This window comes from Asterias amurensis, chromosome 12 (assembly GCF_032118995.1).
Source record: "Asterias amurensis chromosome 12, ASM3211899v1".
NCBI classification, from domain to species: Eukaryota; Metazoa; Echinodermata; class Asteroidea; order Forcipulatida; family Asteriidae; genus Asterias; species Asterias amurensis.
The window spans coordinates 17,929,363-17,954,615 of record NC_092659.1 but is presented as its reverse complement, the minus strand read 5'-3'; the positions used below and the strand labels follow the sequence as shown (position 1 = coordinate 17,954,615).

Below are 25,253 nucleotides of genomic sequence, written 5' to 3'. Positions count from 1 at the left end.
TTGAATCATTGAATTAAGTTGGTTGAATTTGTGATCCCTCTTTTGTTTTGTTAGTGCAGGGCCGTGACCCCTGCGAACTTTGTTATTTACTTTGTCTCTTTCCGATTTCCAGTTTGTAAACAAACAAAATGGCGTCCGCCTCCTTCTCACAAAATTGACAAAACCTTGACACTTCGTTCACGCGTTGTCAGAGTTCTTTGTCTTCTGACGTCTTATGGAGGAGACATTTTGGTAAGGTTTAGTAACAGTTTAACTTGGATGAAGTAAAAGTTTTCGGGTTGGTGTTTTTAAAAAGTTATTTGGGTTTTATTTAAAACACCAGTTCGGAAAAACGGGAAATGTTGTCGTCGCGCGCGCACAGGCCATTCCCAGCCACACATCGCACTTGTCAAAACTGCGGCTGCATGCATGTGGAGACGACAACATTTTAATCACTTCTTGTTTCATATTTAATAACTAATTGGTTTTGAGGATCAGGTTCAATTTCACAAAGAGTTAGGACTAGTCCTAGAAATATTAAAAGGTTAAGGCTATTCCTAAGTTAAGAACACTGGACACTATTGGTAATTGTCAAAGACTAGTCTTCACAGTTGGTGTATCTCAACATATGCATAAAATAACAAAACTGTGAAAGTTTGAGCCCTTTAAGAATCTACTATTATTAATGTTTTAATTAAATTACTGTTTGTTTTTTCCAAATACAGGTGGATTCTTGTTGGTGGTGCCCTTTGGGTGTTAGTCGCAATAGGCAAGAATATACTCTTCCTGGTTGCATTTGGACTTGACAACACTGTTTATCCATTCTTCACTGAGTAAGTTTTTTTCTCATTCTGTTTGAATCACCTTAACCAAGAGCTGTGTATTGAGAGAGAGTTCCAAAGTGGTTGGTGTTTTTAAAAAGTTATTTGGGTTTTATTTAAAACACCAGTTCGGAAAAACGGGAAATGTTGTCGTCGCGCGCGCACAGGCCATTCCCAGCCACACATCGCACTTGTCAAAACTGCGGCTGCATGCATGTGGAGACGACAACATTTTAATCACTTCTTGTTTCATATTTAATAACTAATTGATTTTGTTTGTTGTTTAGCAAAATACAACTACAAGAACTAGAAATATTTATTAAAAAAAAAAGGTAAGCAGGAAAATAGAAATAGAAAAAAATGGATAACTTTACGTATGGCGCCACCACTTTTTCACTCATTTTTACAAAAATGGCTCTTTAAGGTAAATTAGATACTATATTAACAAAATGATTAGATACTATATTAACAAAATGTAGTTGCGATAACGTAACCCTCCTCCCGACAGCCTCAGGTCTGGTGGCCGTCTGGAGGAGGGTTACGTTTTTGTAACTATATCGAATGAAAAAGTGGTGGCGCCAGCCATACGAAAACTTTTCCCCAAAAATTAAGAAAACAGCAAGAAAGTAATTAATTTGCCGAAGACATTGACTTTATTGTTATTATAACACTTTCACATCCAGGGAAAAAAATCTACATCCTGCCACCATACTTTTAATTTGTTAGGAAGAAAAAAATTTTTTTTTGCTTGAAAAATGTGAAAAAGTGGTGGTTAGGTAATGGCACTTTCTTAAAAAAAACACAATTTGAACCCTTCTAAAAAATTCTTTTAAAATACATATTAATTACTAGTGTCAACATCAATTTATAAACAATTTTTATATACATTTTTATAAACAATTTATCGCAATTTTTTAGAGTCGTAGTACGTGTAGATGTTAACAACACTCTCTTCCATGAATGGCCGCCATTCCAGCTCTACATTGAGACTTATGGATGATAGAATGTTTAGCTCTGACTCCAGCGCCGGAGGCTTTGAAGAGAGGGGAAGAGAGGATGAGTTCCTTAATGATTCTTACACTTCTTCGATTGTTGAGGTGAGGACCATTTAACAAAATTAATAATTGATTGAGATACTGCTTAACATCACAGGACCGGAAGGCCACTTCAAGGTGAGGGCTACACTCAACTGATTTTGGCTGTCAACCTGTCAAGGGGTACGTTGCCACCTACTTCTAGGGCTGAAACAGGGTTACCCGCTTTAACAGTCTGAAGGATGTAGGCATGGGTATCATCCACTAGGAGCCTGTCTGGAAGAGCACTGTTAAGAGAGGACAGTACTGCACACAATATACAAGACTAAAGTGTGGGGTCTAATGTTGCTGTTGTTTTTGTTTAGATCACAGATATCGACAGTCGAGGAAACAACACCCCGTACCACACCACCGTTATCCTGAAGCGATGCAGACAACAAGTATTGATGCCATACTGGAAACTTCTCTTCCTTGTAAGTTTGGACCTTCCCTCTGCCCCACCGATCTCATCCCTTGTGACCCCTCTCGTCTTATCCAAGAGTGCTCTAATGGTTTTAAACAAAACATTAAAAATATGGTGTCCAAATAACTCACCTACATAAAAACAAATTCCCCCTGTCAGTTTTCCTTGTGGTTTGTTACTTGATAACTGAATTTCTTTCTCATTGCGGTGTTCAGATTGGCTGGCGACCTTTTGGCAGGGATCGTATCAACTACCACTGGGGCTGGAGGATCCTCAACCTAATCTACCCCGTCCTGCTGGTTGCATTGATGTTCTATGTCTACACTTACAGAATACTATCCTGTCAGAGTAGATATGACGTACCAATAGCAATAGTAACCGTAAGTCCCATTTTTCCTTGTTCCCTTGTTATTCACAGTAAGCCTGGGTGACTGTTGCGACTAGTGTCAAAGTCGCGACTATTGATTGCTTAGTCAAGTTGCAACTACCGTTGTTCAACTACTCGGTTAATCGTTCCACCCTGACTACTACAACAATAGTTGCGACTACCTGCTTGGTGAACCATTTGTGACGCTCACAACTATTCACAACAACATAATTTACTTTATCATCAGACATCAGTGACACAATCCTTCAATTTTTTCAGCGTAAGTTTTGCTATTGTGCCTGCAGCAAACAATATCCATCTGGGGAACTAAAAATTAGTCAGACCTAGTGTCGAAGTCGAGCCTTTTTGAAGCCCAACTAGTTGAGTAGTTAACTTTATTAGTCGCCCAGGCCTAATTTGCAGCCTTTGTTTCTCATCAGACATTTGCTGATGAAACTGTTTTCATTCCAACCTACAGACCACGATTCCAGTAACGAACTCCTCCCCAGCTTTTACCACCACCATATCAGCCAACAGCTCCTACGACCTCACCCCCTCAGTGGATACTTACCATCTGTGTACCCACTTGGCCACCTCCTACATCCTGCCAGACATCCTTCATTTCATGGCATTCCTGCTGGGTTTCTGGTACTTCAGGGTACAAGACAACGAGCAAATGGATGCCCTTATTCAGCAGGTTGGGTACCAGACTACTTTGTTAATGACAGTCTTTGATGAATTTTCTTGTTTTTTCTTTGTATTTCCATAGTTTCAAAAATATGTGTTTTTGAAGTGATGCTATTGTCTTTTGTGTGTATCTTTATGGATTTGTTTTGTTAGCAAGTTTGTTTTAAATATTTCTATATTATGTTTTTTTGAATGATAGATTAACTGTGTCAGCACGTGTAGTGCATGCGGCATCTACAACCACACAACAATGATAATGTATAAACACCTGCTAGGCTTAATAGATATTCATAACCACCCCAGACAATTTTGCTACTCCTATTGGGGGAAAGCGCGTCAAGTGGGGGTGTTTAAACGGATAATGACCAGCTGGAGCTGTTTATAACCGGCTGGCTGCCGCGTGTCGGGCGCGTGCGTACGCCAATATTATCACGCGGACTGCGCAATTCATAGCTATTAGTATTAGCGCGTAATCTATTTCTAAGCTCGCGCGCGTAATCTATTTAAGCGCGCGCGTGTACACACAACCCATGCGCATCAAACAGATTCTTCACAAAGTTCTTGAAACCTTGCAGGATCGTTGCCTTGCGATAAAGGCCCTCGCCTTCGGCTCGGGCCGTTAATCACACGGCAACGACCCTGCCGGTTTAAAACGGCCGTTAAAGAACTCGTCACAACCCCTTTATTCCCTTATTTATCTTGCATCAGGGAATTTAACTGTTTAATTTGTTCACAGAACTCTGGAAAGTACTTAATATACATCGGTGAATCGAAGTTGTATAAACAAGTCATTATTGGTTCTTCTTTACAGGCTTTCTTACACGCTACACCGAGTCAACATGGAAGCAACACACAGGCCATGATGATAAAGACAATGAAGTAAGAACCCTTTTTACTCTGCTTCAAATTCGTCTCAACCTCCTTATTTCCCAATCCTTTATTTTTAGCAAGTTAATGAGTTGTCAAGGCCGAGCGGTTTTGAGGATCAGGTTCAATTTCACAAAGAGTTAGGACTAGTCCTAGAAATATTAAAAGGTTAAGGCTATTCCTAAGTTAAGAACACTGGACACTATTGGTAATTGTCAAAGACTAGTCTTCACAGTTGGTGTATCTCAACATATGCATAAAATAACAAAACTGTGAAAGTTTGAGCCCTTTAAGAATCTACTATTATTAATGTTTTAATTAAATTACTGTTTGTTTTTTCCAAATACAGGTGGATTCTTGTTGGTGGTGCCCTTTGGGTGTTAGTCGCAATAGGCAAGAATATACTCTTCCTGGTTGCATTTGGACTTGACAACACTGTTTATCCATTCTTCACTGAGTAAGTTTTTTTCTCATTCTGTTTGAATCACCTTAACCAAGAGCTGTGTATTGAGAGAGAGTTCCAAAGTGGCGGGAACAGTTTTTCTTTGGCCATGTGGTGTGATTGGCGCCATTTTGTTTTGTTTAAACCAATATGCATTCAATCTGGAACCCTAAAGCCCGGTTCATACTTCCTGCGAATGCGAACGCGATACGAATGTTGACGTCACAAATTCGCAACAAAATTCGCACTGAGTTGAATCGTGTTCAACCCACTTGCGAATATCGCTGCGAAAGGAGGGTTGTGACGTCAAATTCACTTCGTATTCGCATTCGCAGGAAGTATGAACCGGGCTTTAGTGTGTACATTTGTTCAAAACTCACGAGGACAAACCCTGCATTAAAGGCATTGTATACCTTTGTTTTTTGGACACTCTTTGATTGATTGTTTTATTCCTGTTTTGTCCACGCAGGAAAAGTACATAATTTTCATTCTAAAAACAAGCGTTACTCCTTGCGGTAATCTTTCCAATCTTTGGGGAGAAAAAGCGATACAATTTTCCATACCCCGGTACTTCAAAGTGAAATGGCTCTCAAAATGCATTGTACTATCCAAAGCTGCTGTTCTTCTTACCACGCAAGTTTTTATTGCCATTACCTTTCATTCATTACGAAATGTGTAAAGCCATCTGTTTCACCAACTTCTTCCTAACTAAGGATCGATCTTAGGATTTAGGATGGGTTAAGTTCTGTATTCCTAGTCGTTAGAATGCATTTTACACATCCTAAGTTAGGACGAATAGGAGCAATCCTAATAGATGTTAAACTTGCATCGGGGATAAAGAATATTATTTTTTGGTTTTTACCCATAATATACACTGTTGTGTGTTAGCACTTTATATTCGGTACTTACCTGAGTTCTGTGAAAAATATCACAGGCATATTAGTCGAGTGGGATTGGAACCCTCGACCCTTGCAATTCTAGAGCAGTGTCTAACCAACTGGACCACCGAGATTGCCCGGTGGCTAGAGGCAGTTTAAATAATCCTAGCTTTTCATGAAATCGACTGCACACCCTTTAACCTTCAATCTCCTATCTTACCCTCAACAGAGATGCTTGGAACGGAGTGAATATTGCGCTACTCTGCCTCAACATGTTTGGATGTCTCATCTACAACTTGATCAACACGGCCGTCGTCGTCAACTACACTGTGCAATGTGAAACCATCATCTGCTTTGTTCGTAGCATTCGGGAACGCCTGCTGGAGAAGACTAGTGACCTGCGAATGATCATGCATGTGAGTTGTGTGTCGTGGCTGAACAGTCTCGCACTCTTGTGTCTCTGATCAGTAGAGAGCGGGTTCAAATCCTGGTCTTGACACTGAATTCAATTCAATTCACGTTATTATCACCAATGGGAAATTCACTTTGGCCTCTATACATCAAATTCACAAAAATTACATAAAAGTCTTTTTGTAAGTCTTTAAAGGCACTGGGTTCGATTTCACAAAGAGTTAGGACTAGTCCTAACTTAGGACTAGTCCTTAGAGATATCAAAAACGTACAGCTAGTCCTAAGTTAGGACTAGTAACTCGTCCTAACTCGAGATAAGACTAGTCCTAACTCTTTGTGAAATCCACCCCTGGACATCTTTGGTAATTGTCAATGATCAGTAGGATCCAGTCTCACTCTCGTCAATTTGTATTTGTTCAGCCAAAAATGTCTTGATTTTTCAACGAGTGTGTCTTTTTATTTTTAACTCAGGATATTTTGAAAGTCTGGCAGGCCACGCAGCAGCTAAATGGACCAATGGCAAAGATGATGTCGTTGTGTGCCTTTAACTTCGCTTCGCTGGTCATAGTAGGTAGGTAACTTTCAATAGCTTTCATTATTCTCTTGCAAATTCGATGACCAATTGAGTTCAAATTTTCACAGGTTTGTTATTTGATGCATATGTTGGGATACACCAAGTGAGAATACTGTTCTTTGAAAATTACAAAAGGTATCCAGTGCCTTAACTTGCTTGTTTTCCTCATTTTTAAGACAGTTTGTTTAGATTTCCCCTTAATTTGGTTGCTTTAACTTTTTTACCAGGTCTCTGCTAATTGCTGATTCATTACAACTTGTGTTCAATCTCACAAATAAAATGCTTTTTACTTTGTGTCTGTTTTGCTCCTGAATAAGGTCTTCAACTGTTTCATGTCTGTTAAAAAACTCATTTGTTTACATCTTCTAATTTGTAATAATAATAACCGAATTGTGTTTACTTGTTCTTGTATCCTTCACTCATTGTATATTATTTTATTGTTCTCTTTTTATTCCCTTAGAGGCTTTTGCATTAGGCGGTTTTACAACTTTATTATTATCTTTATGCTTCCTTGTTGGCTTGACTGATTACATTCTACAACTACAAGTTACAGCACTGTAACTTGTAGTTGTAGAAGATATAATCTTGCATATGCCTGCCTTATTAGTGTTCTTGACAGAATACTTACTACTGCTATTAATATAATTTTTTTTATTTATTATAATTACTATGCTGATATTACTAATCTGTTTGTTTGTTTAGCTTTCATTATTTCGTGCCTTTGTTATTTGTTATCTATTAAACCACAGGTGTTTTATGTATGTATTTTTAGGCCTAATTACAACCTTACCCTATTGCTGTTATTTATTTTACCAAGCCATAACCCAACTGCTATTTCATGACCTTATTTGTCAATCATTTTATATATTGTACGCCCTATGTTTACAGGTATAAGCCTACTGCTGTTTCATCGTAACGTACAAACCACGCCGTTAGTGGTCACATATCGTATGTGCTATCTGCTCGTCTGGCTGACCATTCTGGTGTTTCCTTTTGTACAGGTAAAAAGTTTGAGCAAACCAGGGCTCGATTTCACAAAGCACAAAGATTTATCTCTTGAAAGATGAGTTGTTAAGATTACTGTAGTTGCATCCCCTCAAGGTGATCCCCTGGCCGATGCCTCCCAGGTTTTATCAGAAACTTGAGTGTGATCTCTTGTCACACGGCAACTGACGGTTGTATGTCTTCTGACTAGCATTCTCAACTAAGATTTTGACAAACTAGGGAGACTGACAACATAGGGCTAGATAGCTCAGTAAGAGCGCAAACATAAACATCCACAGGTTGCTGGTTCAAATCATGCTCTAGTAAACTTTCCACTGTTCAATCCGCCAAAATCAGTTAAGATTGAAACACAGTTAAGATCAAATTTAACTCTTTGTGAAGTCAATTTTAATATACCTTGAAGTTATGTGTTTTTTGTGTGATTCCATGACAGAACAAAAGTTTGCTTTTTTGTAGAACCAATTTTTTTACTCTACTCTAAATTTGCCAACCACAGTTCTTCTGCTAGTTGTATTAATTCATAATTCATATTTATGAAGGGTTAATTTTAAATTGTCCATTGCATGTTTCTCATCAAGTCAATTTGTTCTGGTGCTTTAACAGGCTGCTAGACTGAGCGCCACGTACAATAAGTTTGAGCAAGCAGCATTGGAGATGCGGGTGTTCGGGTACCAGACCACCACGCCACAGGAGTTGGACTCCTTTCTGCAGTTTGTGTCGACAGCCAAGTGCAAGGTATACCTACTCATTTCAAGTTTACCAGTCTCCTGATGATAACAAGACCAATTAAGAACTCACTCTGAAGCAGTGAAAATAATAATGAGAAGTCCACTCGACCCGCAAACCAAAAAGTAGCAGTCCTGGCGGATTTCCTACCCTCCAACCAGTTAATACATGGGCCAGTTCTTTTCAGAACTGAGAAGTCTTCTGTAGAAAATCTACTCCGCAGTAGTAGCATACATGTTATATAGCAAAAAAGTTCTCAAAAGAACATAATCTACCCAGCAAGTAGATCTACACATGGTGTCACCACAAACTTAATAAACGTTAATACCTCCGATGCAACGCCTCAAATCACATTAGGTTTAAAACATGTAGTTGTAGCTTCAAACATTAGAGGATGTTTGTTTTTTATTTCAATATTACAGGTTCGACTTCTGTTCATTCCCGTCATGAATGCCAATGTTTACGGGACGCTCCTCTTAGTGTCGTTCCTACTGCTGATCCTGGTTCAGACTGGAGTTATCAAAGGTCCGTCAAACTACCTCTAGTGGCTGTGAAGCAAGAAAGACGCTCCGTACGTGAGTCACCCATTAAAAACAGACCCGAGTTTGTCCTTGAGTTCTGGTTGGTACTCACCCATTTTACAAAGAGCTGGGCCTCATTTCATTGCTCTGCATACCTCAATCAATCAATCATCAATCGTAAATTTATAAGGCGCTAATCGATCAGTGGTTGCTCATAGCGCCGTAGAGTAGGCTTTTTAAAAAAGTTGAGATTTAAAGGCAGTGGACACTATTGGTAATTGTCAAAGACTAGCCTTCACAGTTGGTGTATCTCAACATATGCATAAAATAACTAACCTGTGAAAATTTGAGCTCAATCGGTCATCAAAGTCGCGAGATAATAAAAGAAAAAATCACACTTGTCACACGAAGTTGTGTGCGTTTAGATGGTTGATTTTAAAATCAAGTTCATGGAAAATTGCTTCTTTCTCAAAAACTATGGCACTTCAGAGGGAGCCGTTTCTCACATTGTTTTATACCATCAACGTCTCCTCAAGTAGGAAGATCTTTAATTGAGAGCGTGATTCAACTGGTAGCCAGTGAAGACTCTTCAGGATTGGTGTCACATGATCACATTTATTGGCACATACTACCAAACAAGCTGCCCAATTCTGAAGTTTTTGGTTGGTCATATTTGCTTACTGTGCAAACGGCAAATTTCTGCAAAACCTGTGTAAGCAAAGAGTGCCTAGAAACATGGAGTACGTACATAAACAAGCCAAATTTTCCTGCTACTTTTGAAATATGCGTGATGTAAGTTCCTTACTTCCAGAAGTGCTGATTCTAAGTTTATGGTAAGCAGAGCCTTTAAATTGGGCCCAGTTCTCAACATGATCTTTCTGTTTGAGTCATCACTGCCTGTGAGTTTACTAACAAAAATATCAACAAAATTTTACAGATTCTATGACATGAAGTATTGGAGAAAATGTGTTTTAAAGCAGCTTTGAATGATACAAATCAACCAAACTTAAGAAGTTGAATAAAACAAGTAGGACTTTCTCTCTGCTCTTAAACATTTAAATTATTTGAGGCTTGTGAGTCAAAATCACTATGCCTTGGGGAAGTGGGTTCCAGGCAGGATGGAATGTTTATAAAACAACCACTTTACTGATAACGGCTGAAGAGTCACAGTAAAACCGGTCAATAGGATTAAGAAATGTTAGTAAATGGGAAATTTATGGATAATGATGACAGTGAAGGAATCTTCACACGACTCCAGTACTTACTTCCCACAAATTAACTTTTTTATTTTTGTTAATTAATTTTAAAACAGATATTAGTTTTTTTGGTATGAACTGGCAAAACTATTGCAAGACTACTTTCTTATTCTTGTTTGATATTTGATATCATTACTGAGGCTGAACTATTGTTTACTCTTTGGTTTATTTTCTTTGAGAGCACAGATAAGGACTAAATAAGTCCCAAACTGTCTGAACAACTGTGCAAAGTTTTGTGTTTGTGAGATGAAAGTTGGTTAATTAAAAACAGTACTCGTTGTGAAACCAGCTTAAAAAAAAAATACAAACTTGTAACACTGAAATACAAACTTTTCTTTTTGAAATATTGGTGTCTTGGAGCGCTATTTTGAAAATTCTTGATGGCTTCAGATTATCGGCAAACTGGAGCTTGAATAGCGCCCTCACTGTTTGAAACTTTGGAAAATTTATCTTTCCTGTAGTTATAATTCTTTGACTTTCCAAAAACTGACCAATGTGTTGGTCTCTAAGAGAGACAGTATTATTGCACTATTATTGTCAAAAGATGTTCTTCCATTTTAATAATTTCATTAATTATTCATTAATCTTAAATGGAATAGTCAACAATCTTGTCTGTGCTATCAAAAATATATTTTGCAAAAACAGATCCTGTTCGTTGCACAATTATGATGTATACTTAGATCCATATAGATAAATATATTAATTTTTGTGATGTTTCCAAGTTCCAATAATTTTTTATAACAAGTCAAAAGAAAGACTGAAATCAACTCGGACGGAGCCATTTTTAAGGCAGAGATTTTGTTTCCAAAATGGTTTGATACAAATAAATTATTCCTTTTGAAAAATAAATTTTGAAAAAATATTACTTAAATTTAAAATAACACCACATTATAACAATTTAAAGTTACTCAGCGTTATATATTTTATTGTAATTAAGCCTACAGTTAAGAGTATACTTCAGTTCTTTTACTTTTCAACTACTATCTATACAGTCTAACAAACAAGAATTGTTAATTTTGAAATGTTTTTGTTTGTACTTTTGAATAGAAATTTTGAATAATTTATTTTTTGATTTACAAAAGGAGTTTTATTTCTTTGATTTTCTATAAAATGTTTTGTAAACCAAATACTAGCCTTTATATGCAATATATTTACATTTAAAAGTATTTATACAGTGTGCTGAAACGGAAACTTTAATATGTGAAACCCATAGTTTTAAATCATTTTTTACTTAATCTAGACAAAAAAAAAATGTCTCTCTGGGCACAGCCCATCAAGTCGATCAATTAATTCTTAGGGCCATTTCGAAACCACCGCTTCAGCTTTGGTTTTCTGTTTCAGATGGTCGGCGCAAAGTTTCCTGTGCAATTTTTAAAATCGTGAATACAGATTTTAATCACACATTAAAGGGGACCAGACAAAATTAAGTGAGAAATAAAGGCACCTCCGAAACCTCGTCTTGGGTTGCGGTTCTTAGCTCCGTTTTGATAATTGACACTCACTGCAAAAATTAATGTCCACTGTTCCAAAATCCAAGTGGGATCGCGAGCTGGAGCCCAAGTCGATGTTTGGGGACGAGGTCCCCTCCCTGTGGGGACGAATCGGCACTGCTCCCTGAGAACAAGGAGTCGCTCGTTATGGTTTAAACAGCATTTTACAACACTTGTAAAAATGAAATAAAAAGTGGCAAAGAGTAAAAACTTGTAGATGTTCGTCTTTTTATTGTTGAGGATATGAGGATTACCTTTGTTGGGCCTCACGAGTTAAAAGTTTTGGTTCCGCAGAGCACTGTTATAATGATGTGTCCTCAATTTTTTTTTTACACGCGCGTGAATCATAAGGTGTGATTGGAGGGTACCCGGGAAGTACTGTGTTATCATCCTCATGTTCATCTTTTTTAAGGATTCACATATTTTAAATCAATTTCTTGGAACAAAAATTCCAGAAAAGCACCATGACAGTGACAATTTTGATGTACCGAAAAATTCCACCCGGGAAACTGGGAAACTGTTTGGATAGCGCGAAACTTAAAGCGTGATATCGCTGCGTGTGAGCTAGCGCGTAACGCGGAAGCCGGAGTCCCCAAAAAGAATGCGTGTATTTCTAACCCTGCATCCAGTCAGTCTAGTATATTCTACACCATAATGTTTAAATCGAGACAACGTTTATGACTTGAAATAACAAGATTTTGAAAGAAAAGGAATTGTTTGAAGTGTGATCTGAGAGACACAGAGAATGGGGTTTGGTCAGTCGAAGAAAAAGGAGAGTCTTGAAAGTGTGCAACTAGACAAAAGAAGCAGATCGGTAAGCCCAAGTTTAAATCTTAAATAAACAAAATTATAATTATAAGTCTATGTACTTTCTCATGGTCATGTCACACAAGGCAATTTTTATTTACAAGCAGCCATGCTCCAGACAAACAAAGAAGAAAATCCATTTACATTTGATTTTTTTTTACAAACTGTTTTGGGGGGATCGTAGCTCGTAAGACATTGTTTGAATGGTCCTCCTTTTGTCTTAGGCCTATAATGGTTTAAAAACTTCCCCAATTTTCCCCCCTAACAACAGGAAAGGGGGTCCATACATAGCTCCAATTTATCGGACGATTCTGAGGGGTTTGTATCACCACCCTCTTCACTCGTCAATGGCTTCACTAACTTCTTTGAGTTCCCACAGAGGAGCCGTGCAATCGCCAAGCCCACGGCAAACTACAACCAAGCTCATCAAGAGAATGTGAAACAGTGTCTCTGTCACACAAAGACGGTAAGTTGTAAAAACTCGGGGGGTAAACTGCAGAGTTCAATTTCAGCTGCTCAGGCAGGATGAGCTGCTTAAAACATGTCTTACTTCGTGGGTTCGATCCGGCAAAGCTACCGCTCAGTGATTTCGCTAGAGTAGGATTATATTTTGTATGCTGAATCACAATTGGTCTGTGCAACTCATCATCACTATATGAGGGAGATTGACTGTTGCCGGCCAGCTTGGCGTTTGTACCCCTCCTGTTGAGGCTTTGCGGAGTTTTCTTATTTATAAGGACCATAATCTGAACAAACAATTTAATAAAAACCCGTACAAACAACCCCCTACAAACAAATTGTTTCTTTCTCATACAGGTACGTCCGAGCAACGGTAAACCTGAAAGCAAGGCAACTATAACTGTGCAAGAAGAAACTGCCAAGCATTCTTCAAATGGTGATTCATCAACCCCCTTTCCGAAAGAGTTGACAAATCAAGGCATCAAAGATGTTAAGAAAACCAACCAGTTCAGCAACTACCAAGGCGAGCCTCAACCAAGGCAGAACGGTGGGAATTTTAGTGATTCAGGCACCCCAAGGTTTGGCAAGAGTGACAAACCACGTTCCACCACATTGTCCATTCTGGAGTTACCTGGCAACCAGAGGCAGTATTTCAATGAGAGGCGCCAAGCTCTAAGTAGGCAACATAACCTAAAGCAACAACAAACAAAGCTATCCCAGTGTTCAACACAGCAAAATCTCCACCAAGACAAGAAGCTACCAACTGCACTTTTACAGCAGCAAGTTCCACCTCAGGACAACACACCCCTGGTTCAATCACAAGCCCAACAGCAACAACAGCAGCCGAGTCAGCAGCAGCAGCAGCAGCATCAACAAGAGAAGCTGCAAGAAGAGAAGCCAAAAAAGAAAGGTAAACAGCAGGAAAAACTACCAACACAACATCCAGTTGATCAACAGCGAGTAGATGACAACCTTTCCAAGAAAACAAAGAAACTGACGAAAAAAGAGCAGCGCGCTCTTGACTTGAAACAGAAACAAGGTGGTGATCTGCAACAACCAAACGAGAATCAGTTACAACAACATAGCCAGGAGCTGAATCACACGGCACTCCCAGAGCAGAATGCACGACAGGGCGAAGAGGAATCCAATCAGCAGCCAACAAGTGTCAACGTCCAGGAGACAGCTGAACCTCTGCCACATCAGCGAACAAACCAACCACATGACACTCAGGAGCAAGAACAGCATCCCAAAAAGGTTGCCGTAACTGTCGGATTGACATACGAAGCAGAGAACACGCCGGCCAAACATGTGAAGCAACATGTAGTCGAGGATACACTAAAAGGAAAACCCATACCATTGATGGCTATCACCTTTCCAAAACATGGAGCAAACTTCACTCTTCGGCCTTCAAAGCTGAAGGCTACATTGGAAAGCAAGAAACAAGTTAACGCAAGAACCTCGGGTGCCTCAAAAGACCTAGTTGGGGAACCAACACATATCTCTGTTGAAACAGTGGACACGTTAGACCACAGCCCTGACAATGCTTCCACAACACAATCTGAAACGTCGAAAAAAATCACAAAACGCCCGCCGACGCCATTTTTCCCACGGAAGCAGAAATCCCATGAAAATCGTCCTTCCAGCTCAACCGATGATTCACAAGAACATGATCTAAACCAGAATGACAATGGGGAGAAGCAGCACCAGCCCAAAATCCCAAAACAAAACCACAAGGAAAACGAACAACAGCAGCATCAACAAAAACAGCAGAAACAAGATCAGACACAACGACAGCTGCAGAATCAACCAGAACATCAACAACAACTACCCTCTCAGCAGCGAGGAAATCAAGAAGGGCCAATCATAACTCCGTTCGTTTTTCAAGGCAGCAAGGAACGTCCCAAGCTGAAGCCTGTTCACAGACTTCCCGACAAGTGCTCTTCTGAGCTCGCTACCAGCACAGCAGCGGTGCTTCAAGCACAATTTACACGGAACCAGCCGTCCAAGTCCCCCAAAACGACCAGGAAGCAGAAGCCAATTGAAGGTGACGCAAAGATGGAAAAGTTTAAACTGATTCAGAAGAATGACTCGACGGCTTCGACAACGACGACGACGGAGAATTTGGACTGTTGTGCCATGAATATGAATGACTCATCGGTGACCGTGACACACTGTGTTGCTCCCTGGGCCATCGTCTGTGACAAAATGCCTGACCAGACGATTTCCTCAGATGCACCCGTAGTTGGGAAGAAGGTGAAGTGCAAAACATCTAAAACTGGCAAAACGAGTAAAGCGAGTCATCGGGAGGGTCATGGATTTTTCTCCAAGATATTTGGCAAGAAGACCACTACTGAAAAGAAGAAGAAACCCAAACACGAATGCTCTGAGACAGTATCAGAAGAAATGGAGACAATAACAAAACACATGGAGGACCTGAGATTGTCTTCTTCGACTTCAATTTACAAGGACGACATCACGGAAGGCAAGACCGACCGTCAGATTGCAGCAATAACTCCCTCACCGCTAGAGCAGGAACTCGGTCCAGACTCGGAGAGTTCTACTGAGGAGAGTGACAGCTCTACTGATCTTGAACCTCCAAGCTGCCTGGAAGCCTGGGAGATAGCCGAAGACGTCGTCGAGAAGGCCCTGTTCCTCCTCCCTGTTCCAACTGCCGGCAAGTACGTCGTACCGGACAGCCCGTTCGAGCCCGAGTTCGTCAAAAGGCTCGTTGCAGACGCACTGGAAGCAAAGAGGGGACTGAAGAAGGTCAAAGAGGACATGAAGCTCATGGAGAAGTTTCGAGATGCCCTATTAAAGTTCTTCGAGGACAAGGAGATCAGTGATGTCATCCCACCCTGCAATCACCCTCCGGGAACGAACCAGTGTAACCTTCAACCCGTTATCCAACCGCTTGTAGATATACTTCGGCAAGTTCTTCAAGAATCTAAAGTTGTTAATGACCAGGCTAAGAAGGAACCCGAGACTCAGCAGATAGAGACCAAACGAGAGGCAGAGACACAACAGCCACGTCCGAGGAGGTACATCAAGATCAGAAGGAAGTTAAAAACAGGACAGGTTCGTGATAAAAAAGAGAGCATTTTCTCAGTAAATTTTGTTGAAATTCAAAATAAGTACCTAATTACAATACCGTAATCTGGCCTGAGTTGTGACGAAAGTTTACAAAATTCAGAACCACAGTCAAAGAATCGGATGATATTTTAAAACGAACTTGTAATATTGTATCCTTCCACCATCGCTTCAAATCGCACTTAATATCGAAACAAATAACCAGGAATCTTGTGGCTATTTTCCAGGCACCCACTCAGCTACTGATTCGCTTCTGCCAGGCCTGCGGGGATACCAAGCAGCCAGACGGTAGGAAGCTGATGAGCTGTGGCCGCTGCAAGGACGTGGTTTACTGTAGCAAGGAGTGCCAAGGTGTCGACTGGATCACCCACAAATTCACCTGCAGAGGGGGTGACAGGAGAGGGTTCTGCAAGCACCACGGAACGTAGATTAATTTCACAGAGCCCGTATTACGCACAAACACTTGCTTAGCACAGAACAATACTCCTTAGCAGAAGAAGGTTTCATAAAGCTTGTTAGCTTGTAAACAAAAACAGAATAGTGGTTTTTTCATAGCAGAAACGGGGTTCTAGACCAAATAACATTAAGTTTGTATTGTTTTGTGGTTGACTCGATTTGTTTGCTTTAGCACAGAATGTTTCCAAGCATTTTTTTCTCTGCTACAACAGCTTGAATGGGCCCTGGGTTGTTCGACAAATCATTTCTTTTGATACAACGAGATATTAAACGAACAGTGACGTATGCTTTCTAGTTTGATTATTGGTCCGATGTGATGTTTGGCAGCTGCACTTTACCTTTCGAAGCAAAAACTACTTTTTTCATCGGATGCAACAGTGCATGGAAAAGCTTATATAAATATTGTTTCTGTATTACCAGTTCGTTATTCACGTGTACAAACCATAGTGCATTAAGGGATCATGTCTGTCTAACGACCCAATTCACCCCATTTCAAGGACTTCAGGGTTTCACGGGGAATTCCCCTGAATTCCGATTGCAATCTTAACCCCTTGCAAAATGCCTCACACATATTTTTGACAAGTACGGCATACAAAATATCCATACTACCACCATAGAACAAAATCATTGCATGATAGGCTAGTCAACATTGAAGTCATGTTTAGAAAGACCAGGGGCCTTTCTCAAACACCGGCTTGGGCTCCGGCTCAGGCTCCGCGTGCTGATATCCGTGCAATACGCGCTGCTCCAAAATGCAGGTTACAATGCAAGCTGCGTACACAGCGCGCGGAGCCTTAGCCTGAGCTGGAGCCCAAGCCGTGGTTTGAGAAAGGCCCCTTGTGTCCTTAAAGGCAACGTACATCTTTCATTTTTGGAACCGTTGACTGTTTGTGGGTTCGAATCCTACCCGAGCAATATGTCTGTGTTTTTTATTCACAGAGCGCGGGGAAAGAACTGAATACACAGTGCTAACAAACATCGTCGTCCATGGGCAAAACCAAAATATAGGTATAATGTATACCAACGATGACACCATGACCTGTTGATAATGAGCGGTCGAGTTGATCAAGCGTAACGAGCACAAAAGAGCTTCTTGCTGTCATGGCAACCGCACACAAAGTACGAAAACACTATTGTTGTTTAACTGGTATAGACGGATTATATACCGAATAATGCCAACAGTTTAGCGTGTTGTATATACGATACGTTCACTGTACAGCCGGAACATGTAAACCATTTGTTTGTCTATTTACCCCGTGGTAAATCCTTTTAAGTTTTTCGATTTTTTTTTCAACTGGAACGATTGTCTAACACGGAAATACTACAACATAGGCTATACTTCGACGCTATTAAGTTTGAATATAACAAAAATGAATTAAAACAATTTGCATGAAATATATTCTGCGTGAATCTTTTTAAGAAGGAGGGCGTGTGTTGTGGGCAAATGTGTTCGCTTGGTTCATACCAAAGGAGGCAATATACAGCAAGCAGTTCTACGTAGTCTCCATTAAGAACAAAAACCACAATTCCATTTTATTTTCAGAATCAATTTATTACAAAAATATTCCTCGTTCCACCAACATATAGAATCATACCTTTCTCTGTTAATAACAGTTTAACTCGTGGTTTAACTCGTTTCATTATTGTGCCGTAATATATAAACGCTGTATTATTTAGTTTCATCTGTGATAACTCATTATGTATGTTTAACTAGAAAGCAATAAAATACTATCCCGGGAGAAAAAAAAAGAAGAAGAAAAAAATAAAAAGGTGTTCTTGTTGCATGATGTTCAGTTTTGTTGCCTCCAAGTTGACTGTATAAATTGGCCCAATGACAAAGCAATACACGTATGTCAATTTTTTTTTTTTATCAGTGGGATATATACTTTATTCCCCTTCAATCTGTAGAACTAACTAAATCCATCCAAAATGAAAAGAAAAAAAAAAAAAACACAGACAAAAGTAATACATCGTTTACAATGTTCAACAGTAATAGACAGCACAAAAAAGTCAAGGACGGTATTATTAAACCAGTATCATATCTAGATTAAAAAATCTGAGTAAACTTATTTTTTAATTCAACAATGACAATAATATATAGATGAACAAATCTGAGTAAAATGTTTTATTGCAACAATAAAATCATTTATATAAATAGATTAACGAATCTGAATACTGTTTCACTTAATAATTAATAAGACACAAGTGCAATGACTGGGTACATATAAAGTAAATTTTGGGGTCGAAAAAAGGAAAAATTAGCGAGCCATCCGAAGGTAGCTGGTTCATATCCCACTCATGACAGTTTATATTTATTCAACATAAATGTATGGCACAGTGGTACTGTAAGGCACATGGCTTGTTATGATTTCATTATTATTATTTGTATTTGCCAATTTGACATGAAAATACAAGAATACAAGAACTTAAGTTTAAACTTTGAAAAACGTTAATCATTAACATATGAATACTAAGTGGATACTATGTATACGTACTGTGAAGAAGTAAAAAAAAAAAAAAAAAAAAAACGTCTCAGCAATAATAAACTTCATTATTGAAAAATCACATTATTTTTGGATTGTTTATAAATGATTGCTTATTATTTATTTAAAAGGCAATTCAATGTGTTAACCTTTACTTGTGACAATTAAAGTTACATGCGTAATTTATTTCTTATACACGCTCAAACATCCTGATGGGGGAAACCTAAGACCAATTTCATTAAAGGAACACGTTGCCTTGGATCGGACGAGTTTGTCTATAAAAAGCGTTTGTTACCGTTTGTTATAAAATGCATATGGAACTTGGAAAGATGTTTCACTAAAAGGAATACAATGATCCACACAAATTTGCCTCGAAATTGAGTGGTTTTTCTTTTACTTTGCGAACAACACGGTCGGCCATTTATGGGAGTCAAAAAATTGACTCCCATAATATAATTATTGACCGCGAGTTGACGAGGTTAAAGGAAAACAGTGCATTTTCGAGGCATGTTTGTGTGGATCATTGAATTCTACTTTTACATCTTTCTACCCACATGCATTTTATAACAAACGGTTAAAAACGATTTTCAAAGACCAACTCGACCGATCTAAGGCAACGTGTTCCTTTAAGCTGGTAAGCTGAAATAATGACTTGACAAAGTATTATGCTAGGTGCAAATGGAGTTTGTGTTGTGCCCTGACAGGAGGAGGAACCAGGTTTGACACATTGGCGACACCATCCACCATCTTAAGCCCCTTCCTTTTGAGTTTCAAACATTAGAGCTGTCCCATTCAAACCCGGATTCGATGCCCGGTAAGCCTGAGCTCCTCTTTCTACGACCGGTCCCAGGCCTCTCCGATGCGGATATGGTGGAATGGAGAGAAACAGTAGAATTCCTCATATTGGCCTGGCTGTTACTGCGAGGTGATGAGCAGTTGTCCGAGCTCACGGGGTTACTGACCGATGTCCCTGCCGTGTTTCGCGGCGTGACCTCCCGCGGGCTCACGCTCCTCTGCCCAAGTGCTCGAGGAGATAATTCCAGTTCATAGTCATCACTTTCTTCTTCACCGTCGACAGGGTGCCGAACACTGGCGATTTGTAGAATTTGCGGCTGGTCGCGGAGCCGGATTCGCCGAGGCAAGGGCTCCAAAATCTGGCTTGGTGGTTTGTAGGCAGGTGGTGCGTCTAACGGTGTGACTATTGAGGCCGTGCCTGCCACACCCTCAAAGGGTAAGCTGCCTACTGCACCCCCACCGAAGGCATTACCGACCGATTGCTGCTGCTTCATCGTATAAAACGCCGTGACCATCGTGTTGACCAGGCGAGTAGCATCTCGTATGTCCCGGCACACCACACCGTGACACTCCAACATACCGTCCCCGGTGAAGCCGCTGGGAGGCGGACGGTTGTAGACCCAGACGAGGGCCGGAGGGCACGGCTCATGGTTTGTGGAACACCTCGCTATCCGGACAGTCTCGAAGAATTCTCGGGTCCCCTCGCGGACTTCGTCCTCGGCGAGCCTGTTTGTCATGGGCGCCATGATTCGCACTGTCAACCCGGATGTGACCACTTTAACATACACCTGTCAAAGAGCAACATATCAGGGCATTCAGGTCCTCAGTGGTATCTTCCAGGAACTAAGTCCCTGTGGACCCTGGTTCAAATCCCGGACCAGAGGTGGATTTCACAAAGATTGAAGACTAGTCTTATCTCGACTTAGGACGAGTTACTAACTTAGGACTAGCCATACGTTTTTAATATCTCCTAGGACTAGTCCTAAGTTAGGACTAGTCCTAACTCTGTGAAATCGACCCCATCAGAGCATATTGCACTCTAAAAACCACCCGGTTAAAATCCAAACGGATCATGTTTCTATGGGGGTCATAATCCCGTGGGGCCATTCCGGGAATCTCTGGACTAATTGAGATGATTTTTCATAATTCGAGACAGTGTATAAAATACTGCACCTTTAAATCTTAACCCCCCCCCCAAAAAAAAAAAAAAAAACCAAACAAACAAAAAAACAAAAAAACAAACAAGAATGCGGTAAATCATGGACATTGTGTTTACATGCTGAAACTGTGCATGGTTTTTCACTCTTTCTTCCTGACTCGCACAACAGAAGAAGCCCATATTTTCATATGTTTGCTATTCCATGTATGTTTATATGATTGATCGCATGAAACGTGAGCACCGACTGCTACTATTTATCGGCTCTACCAACCCAGTAATAAATGCATAATAAGAGCAAAATTATGGATTTTTGTCTCCGCCGTGGAAACATTGACCTTGTACTCCACGAGTGCATCCGGCAATTACACGCATTTGTACACCGCTGACTAGGATGGCGTTACAAACAAAAACCAATATTTTGCCAAGGTTTTCATTTACACTTTTCTCGAGTATGATTAAGTGGAAAATATTTCACAGAAATAATATTGTTTCTAGTACGCATCCCACAATAAGCTTTCAAATTAAAGGAACACGTTGCCTTGGATCGGACTTGGTCTTTGAAAAGAGTTTGAAACCGTTTGTTATGAAATGCAAATTTGTGACTCCCATAAATGGCCGACCGTGTTAGTTCGTAAAGTAAAAGGAAAACCACGCAATTTCGAGGCAAATTTGTGTGAATCATTGTATTCTACTTTTAAATCAACTTTCTAACCATATGCATTTTATAACAAACGGTTACAAACGCTTTTTAAAGACCAACTCGACCGATCCAAGGCAACGTGTTCCTTTAAACTTATGACTTTTTTGTATTACTACCAATCCTGCCATTACCTTCCTTAATTATTATTTGAGCAAATAGAATTAGCTGTAGTTGCAAACAATGAACCAAAAGGACCGATGGCAAACAATAGTTAATGGCCAAAGACGTTTCGACCCATAGCAGAGTCTTTCTCGAAAGCTAAACAATTTGATGTCACAAGATATTTACCTCATTCCTTACATGAGCTACATTACGGCCTGCCTCCCGTTCATGGCGTCGTTGTAACCTAGCGACAACCCTGGTAAAATCGCCATTTGTCGTCGTGTCAACCTCTTGTTGCTTCGTAAAACCAAGGTATACATCACAAGGTACCCACTCGTCCAGTTCAAATGCCAGTCCAGGCGGTGGAGGTCCAATGATCGACCCCTGGGGAACACCAGTCGCCATCATTGCGGCCAGTTATCAAATCCCTTTTTGCTTCTACTCCTGATACTTTCTGTTGATGCAGCGCATCAATGACTCGTATACAAAAACTGCTTTCAGACCTGGTGACTCACCTGTTGATAAATAAACACCACATAGGGAGCCCAATCACCTACTGCACACATGACTACTACACAGTCGCATAAGAAAGGATACCCTCAGTTCCTAGATTTTTAGTTGAGTCGGTGAATTGGGTTTTTGCATAATGAGCAGAGCATTTGCCCGTAATATTTGATATTAAAGGGGCACATTGCTTTCAGATTGGGAGCTTTGGTCTACAAAAAAGTATCCATTTAGTGGCTTTAAATTCCCTTCGTTTCGTGCATGCGTCGACCAGCTGCAGGGGTGAAGAAAATCAAATATATGTTTAACGAACTGCGCCTCATAGGTCAAATTGACTCAATGCACTTGACCTAGAGTATATTTAAAGGAACACGTTGCCTTGGATCGGTTGAGTTGGTCTTTGAAAAGCGTTTGTAACTGTTTGTTATAAAATGCATATGATTAGAAAGATAATTTAAAAGTAGAGTATAATGATCCACACAAGTATCACTCGAAGTTGCGTAGTTTTCCTTTTACCTCGTCGACAAACACGGTCGGCCATTTTGACTCCCATAAATGGCCGACCGTGTAAGTTCGCAAAGTAAAAGGAAAACCGTGCAATTTCGAGTGATACTTAATACTTATGTGGATCATTGTATTATACTTTTACAACATCTTCCTAACCTTATGCATTTTATAACAAACGCTTTTCAAAGACCAACTCGACCGATCCAAGGCAACGTGTTCCTTTAAACCATTTGCAGCTATGACCAGTGTGCTCAATTGCAGTGAATGCGTAAATGTGCATTACAAATTATATCATATCTCTTTTTTGTAGCACCATATATTAAAGTAGTAATATATTATATTTTAAAATCTAATTTGTTCCACGAAATGGCGGACCCGTTTTTTTATAAAGTAAAAGACAACAACACTATTTCGAAATATTATATTTGGCGTGGCCATTATGGTTTTACTTTTAAAATAATATTTCCAACAACATATAATTCATTTCTAAATCGCCCACAATCCCAGGCAACGTGTCCCTTAAAACCAACGGATCTCACAATGTTTGAGAGCTAGCTATACTTGAACGGGTAATCACGAAGCAAGGGCTCCGTGTCAGTTTTTGCCCTTGGTGAAGATAACATCAAACAGAACCTGGCATTGGCTTAATGACAAACTTAATGACAATTCCTGATTGTTGCCATCCCTACAGCAGACGGTCACAGCTATAGACTTGATTTCAAGTCTGAGGTCGTGATTAGCCACGCCAAACTCTCCCACAGATTAGGTACCAAACGCCATTCCAAGTTTCAATACGTAGGCTAATGATGCATGGTTAACAAGAGGGCGCTATTTCAGGCAATAATGGGTGCGTTCGTTTAGTTTCCCTGGGTCGACCCCGGTGTGTGGTGGTTTTTTTCCAGGACGAACGTGGGTAATTATCTGCACACGTTCGTCCTGGGGAAAAAAACCGCCACACACCGGGGTCGACCCAGGGGAGCTAAACGAACGCACTGGCTATCGGGTAGACTAAAAGACACGATCGCAGACTTGAAACATAGTCTACGGTTACGGCGCTTCGATGAGACCGGTGGGGCCGAGGTTAACGATCGAGGTTTGCCATTGAAAAATACAACGGGACCAGACGTTTACAGTGATGCATAGATCATGTTCCTTGCTCTATGCATAGAGATGACCCCGGCATAGCGAACGAGTGTTGGGGGGCACAGCACGATGATGTCATAACTTGATCGGAGCATTGAGCGGAGGGTATTCCCCTTTCGCTCGTCGAATCGGGGAAACATGCATAAAAATGGCATGAAGCTGTTGCCATATGAACCATTGCCCCCCATCTATGCTTGACAAAGCCTATACGTGATTACATGTTACCGTATGCAGTGCGTTAGTATCAATATTGAAGAATGTAGGCCTATATAGTGAAAAGGTACTATACGTCCCGGAGGAGGAAGTTTCTACTGTAAAAAGGTTTCTCGTGTTTTCTTTTTCTCATGCAAAGGTCACCACTATATGCCATTTACTCTCACTGGGTGCCTGCACCACACACTGATTGTTTTTAGGCCTACGCCATATGCTGAACGAATTTAAGACAATAAGCAACAGTTTTTCCAAGGAAAGGAGCTAGGCGCTGGTTTATAATCATACGTGTGTAATGATAGTTCATGTTTCAATTCAAAGCAGAGGAAACATATGCACACTCGCTTCCTGTAAAATCTTCAACTTCTCATCCGGTTGCTCGACCATAAGGGATTTCCAATCACCACGGTCTCCCCTGTGCAACAACTACCAACTCCAGCCAACTAGCAAGCAAACTCAGTATCAGCTCGTATCTATACAGGCGAATGACCTTGTGCTCGTTAACGAAAACATAAAACAAGGGAAGTACATGTTCGAACCGCACCTCCTTTCTATCTACTGCACCTGAAGTTTAGATAGTGTTAGACCACCACCAGGAAACAGCTTTCTCTGAGATTTTATGCGCCTGGGTATGTAATACAAGTTTCGTAACTTACGTCCAACACCGAGAGAGAGTGTTTTTGGTGCGTCACTGGCTATCTTCTTGTGGGTCTTCAACGCACGAGGAGCCCGCAGTCATACTTCGTGGTGACAGGGTCCATTGTGGTGATTCTTGGTGTTTAAGTCTGAACATGTCGCAGTTCCTTGCATTCGTGTATGGGATTCTACTCACCATTGGGAATGCTGGTAAGTGTATAATGATGTTTGTGTATAGATGGTCTATTCAATTTTAAGACGGCCCTGACAAGAAAAGATTGCTCAAGGCATGTCATGGTTTCGTTTCCATGAATGGTGGTCTACCACTGCGAGCACAGACCTTCAGATTAGTTACCTAGCCTGTGTGTACTGATCTGGCCTTATTTCATAGAGCCGCTTACAAGAAAAGCTAAGCACAACAATTAGTTTACCTATCAAAATAAGGTTACCAACCAAACGACCAAGTCTTGTGTACAATTTTTGACTGGTATATACTCATTTTGGCTAAGCAGAGCCTTTTTAAATTTTTCTTTTCTGAATTGGGCCCTGACCAGGGGCCAATTTCATAGAGCTGCTTAAGCAAAAAAATCGTTTATAAGCACGAATTAAACAGCTTGCTTGTTTTACACATGTTTCTGGCAAAAATGTCATGCCACATACATTGCTTGTGACTGGTATTTAGCT

The 25,253-nt window shown here is 40.2% G+C and overlaps 4 protein-coding genes across 7 annotated transcripts in view; 3 read left to right on the top strand and 1 right to left on the bottom strand.

Annotated features, from left to right (window-relative positions):
• Positions 1-111: 111 nt before the first annotated feature.
• Positions 112-11,719, top strand: LOC139944747 (uncharacterized). 3 transcript variants are annotated; one of them, XM_071941817.1, is made up of 13 exons: positions 133-231; positions 705-812; positions 1,719-1,897; positions 2,200-2,307; positions 2,513-2,677; positions 3,143-3,361; positions 4,163-4,230; positions 4,568-4,675; positions 5,768-5,954; positions 6,421-6,520; positions 7,412-7,524; positions 8,132-8,263; positions 8,677-11,719. In XM_071941817.1, exons 3-13 carry the CDS (start codon positions 1,736-1,738, stop codon positions 8,797-8,799), a joined length of 1,485 nt encoding a protein of 494 aa, XP_071797918.1. In that variant the 5' UTR covers positions 133-231; positions 705-812; positions 1,719-1,735; the 3' UTR covers positions 8,800-11,719. The 3 variants fall into 3 exon arrangements, with proteins under 3 accessions (XP_071797917.1, XP_071797919.1, XP_071797918.1); XM_071941816.1 differs by lacking the exon at positions 705-812 and having other exon boundaries at positions 112-231; XM_071941818.1 differs by lacking the exon at positions 705-812 and having other exon boundaries at positions 129-231; positions 1,777-1,897.
• Positions 11,720-12,145: 426 nt separating this feature from the next.
• Positions 12,146-18,806, top strand: LOC139945310 (uncharacterized). 2 transcript variants are annotated; one of them, XM_071942660.1, is made up of 4 exons: positions 12,146-12,335; positions 12,708-12,794; positions 13,145-15,862; positions 16,102-18,806. In XM_071942660.1, exons 1-4 carry the CDS (start codon positions 12,267-12,269, stop codon positions 16,300-16,302), a joined length of 3,075 nt encoding a protein of 1,024 aa, XP_071798761.1. In that variant the 5' UTR covers positions 12,146-12,266; the 3' UTR covers positions 16,303-18,806. The 2 variants fall into 2 exon arrangements, with proteins under 2 accessions (XP_071798761.1, XP_071798759.1); XM_071942658.1 differs by having other exon boundaries at positions 12,600-12,794.
• A 530-nt stretch (positions 18,807-19,336) lies between these two features.
• LOC139944848 (uncharacterized) lies at positions 19,337-24,686 on the bottom strand. The gene is made up of 3 exons (XM_071941981.1): positions 24,590-24,686; positions 21,756-22,084; positions 19,337-20,396 (listed from the first exon to the last, which is right to left on the bottom strand). Exons 2-3 carry the CDS (start codon positions 21,975-21,977, stop codon positions 19,584-19,586), a joined length of 1,035 nt encoding a protein of 344 aa, XP_071798082.1. The 5' UTR covers positions 21,978-22,084; positions 24,590-24,686; the 3' UTR covers positions 19,337-19,583.
• The window catches only part of LOC139944847 (uncharacterized), a 54,010-nt gene continuing 53,403 nt past the window's right edge, over positions 24,647-25,253 (top strand). The window contains exon 1 of the mRNA XM_071941980.1: positions 24,647-24,779. Within this exon, the coding sequence (XP_071798081.1) occupies positions 24,725-24,779 (55 nt within the window). The 5' untranslated portion in view covers positions 24,647-24,724. The remainder of the gene's footprint in view (positions 24,780-25,253) is intronic.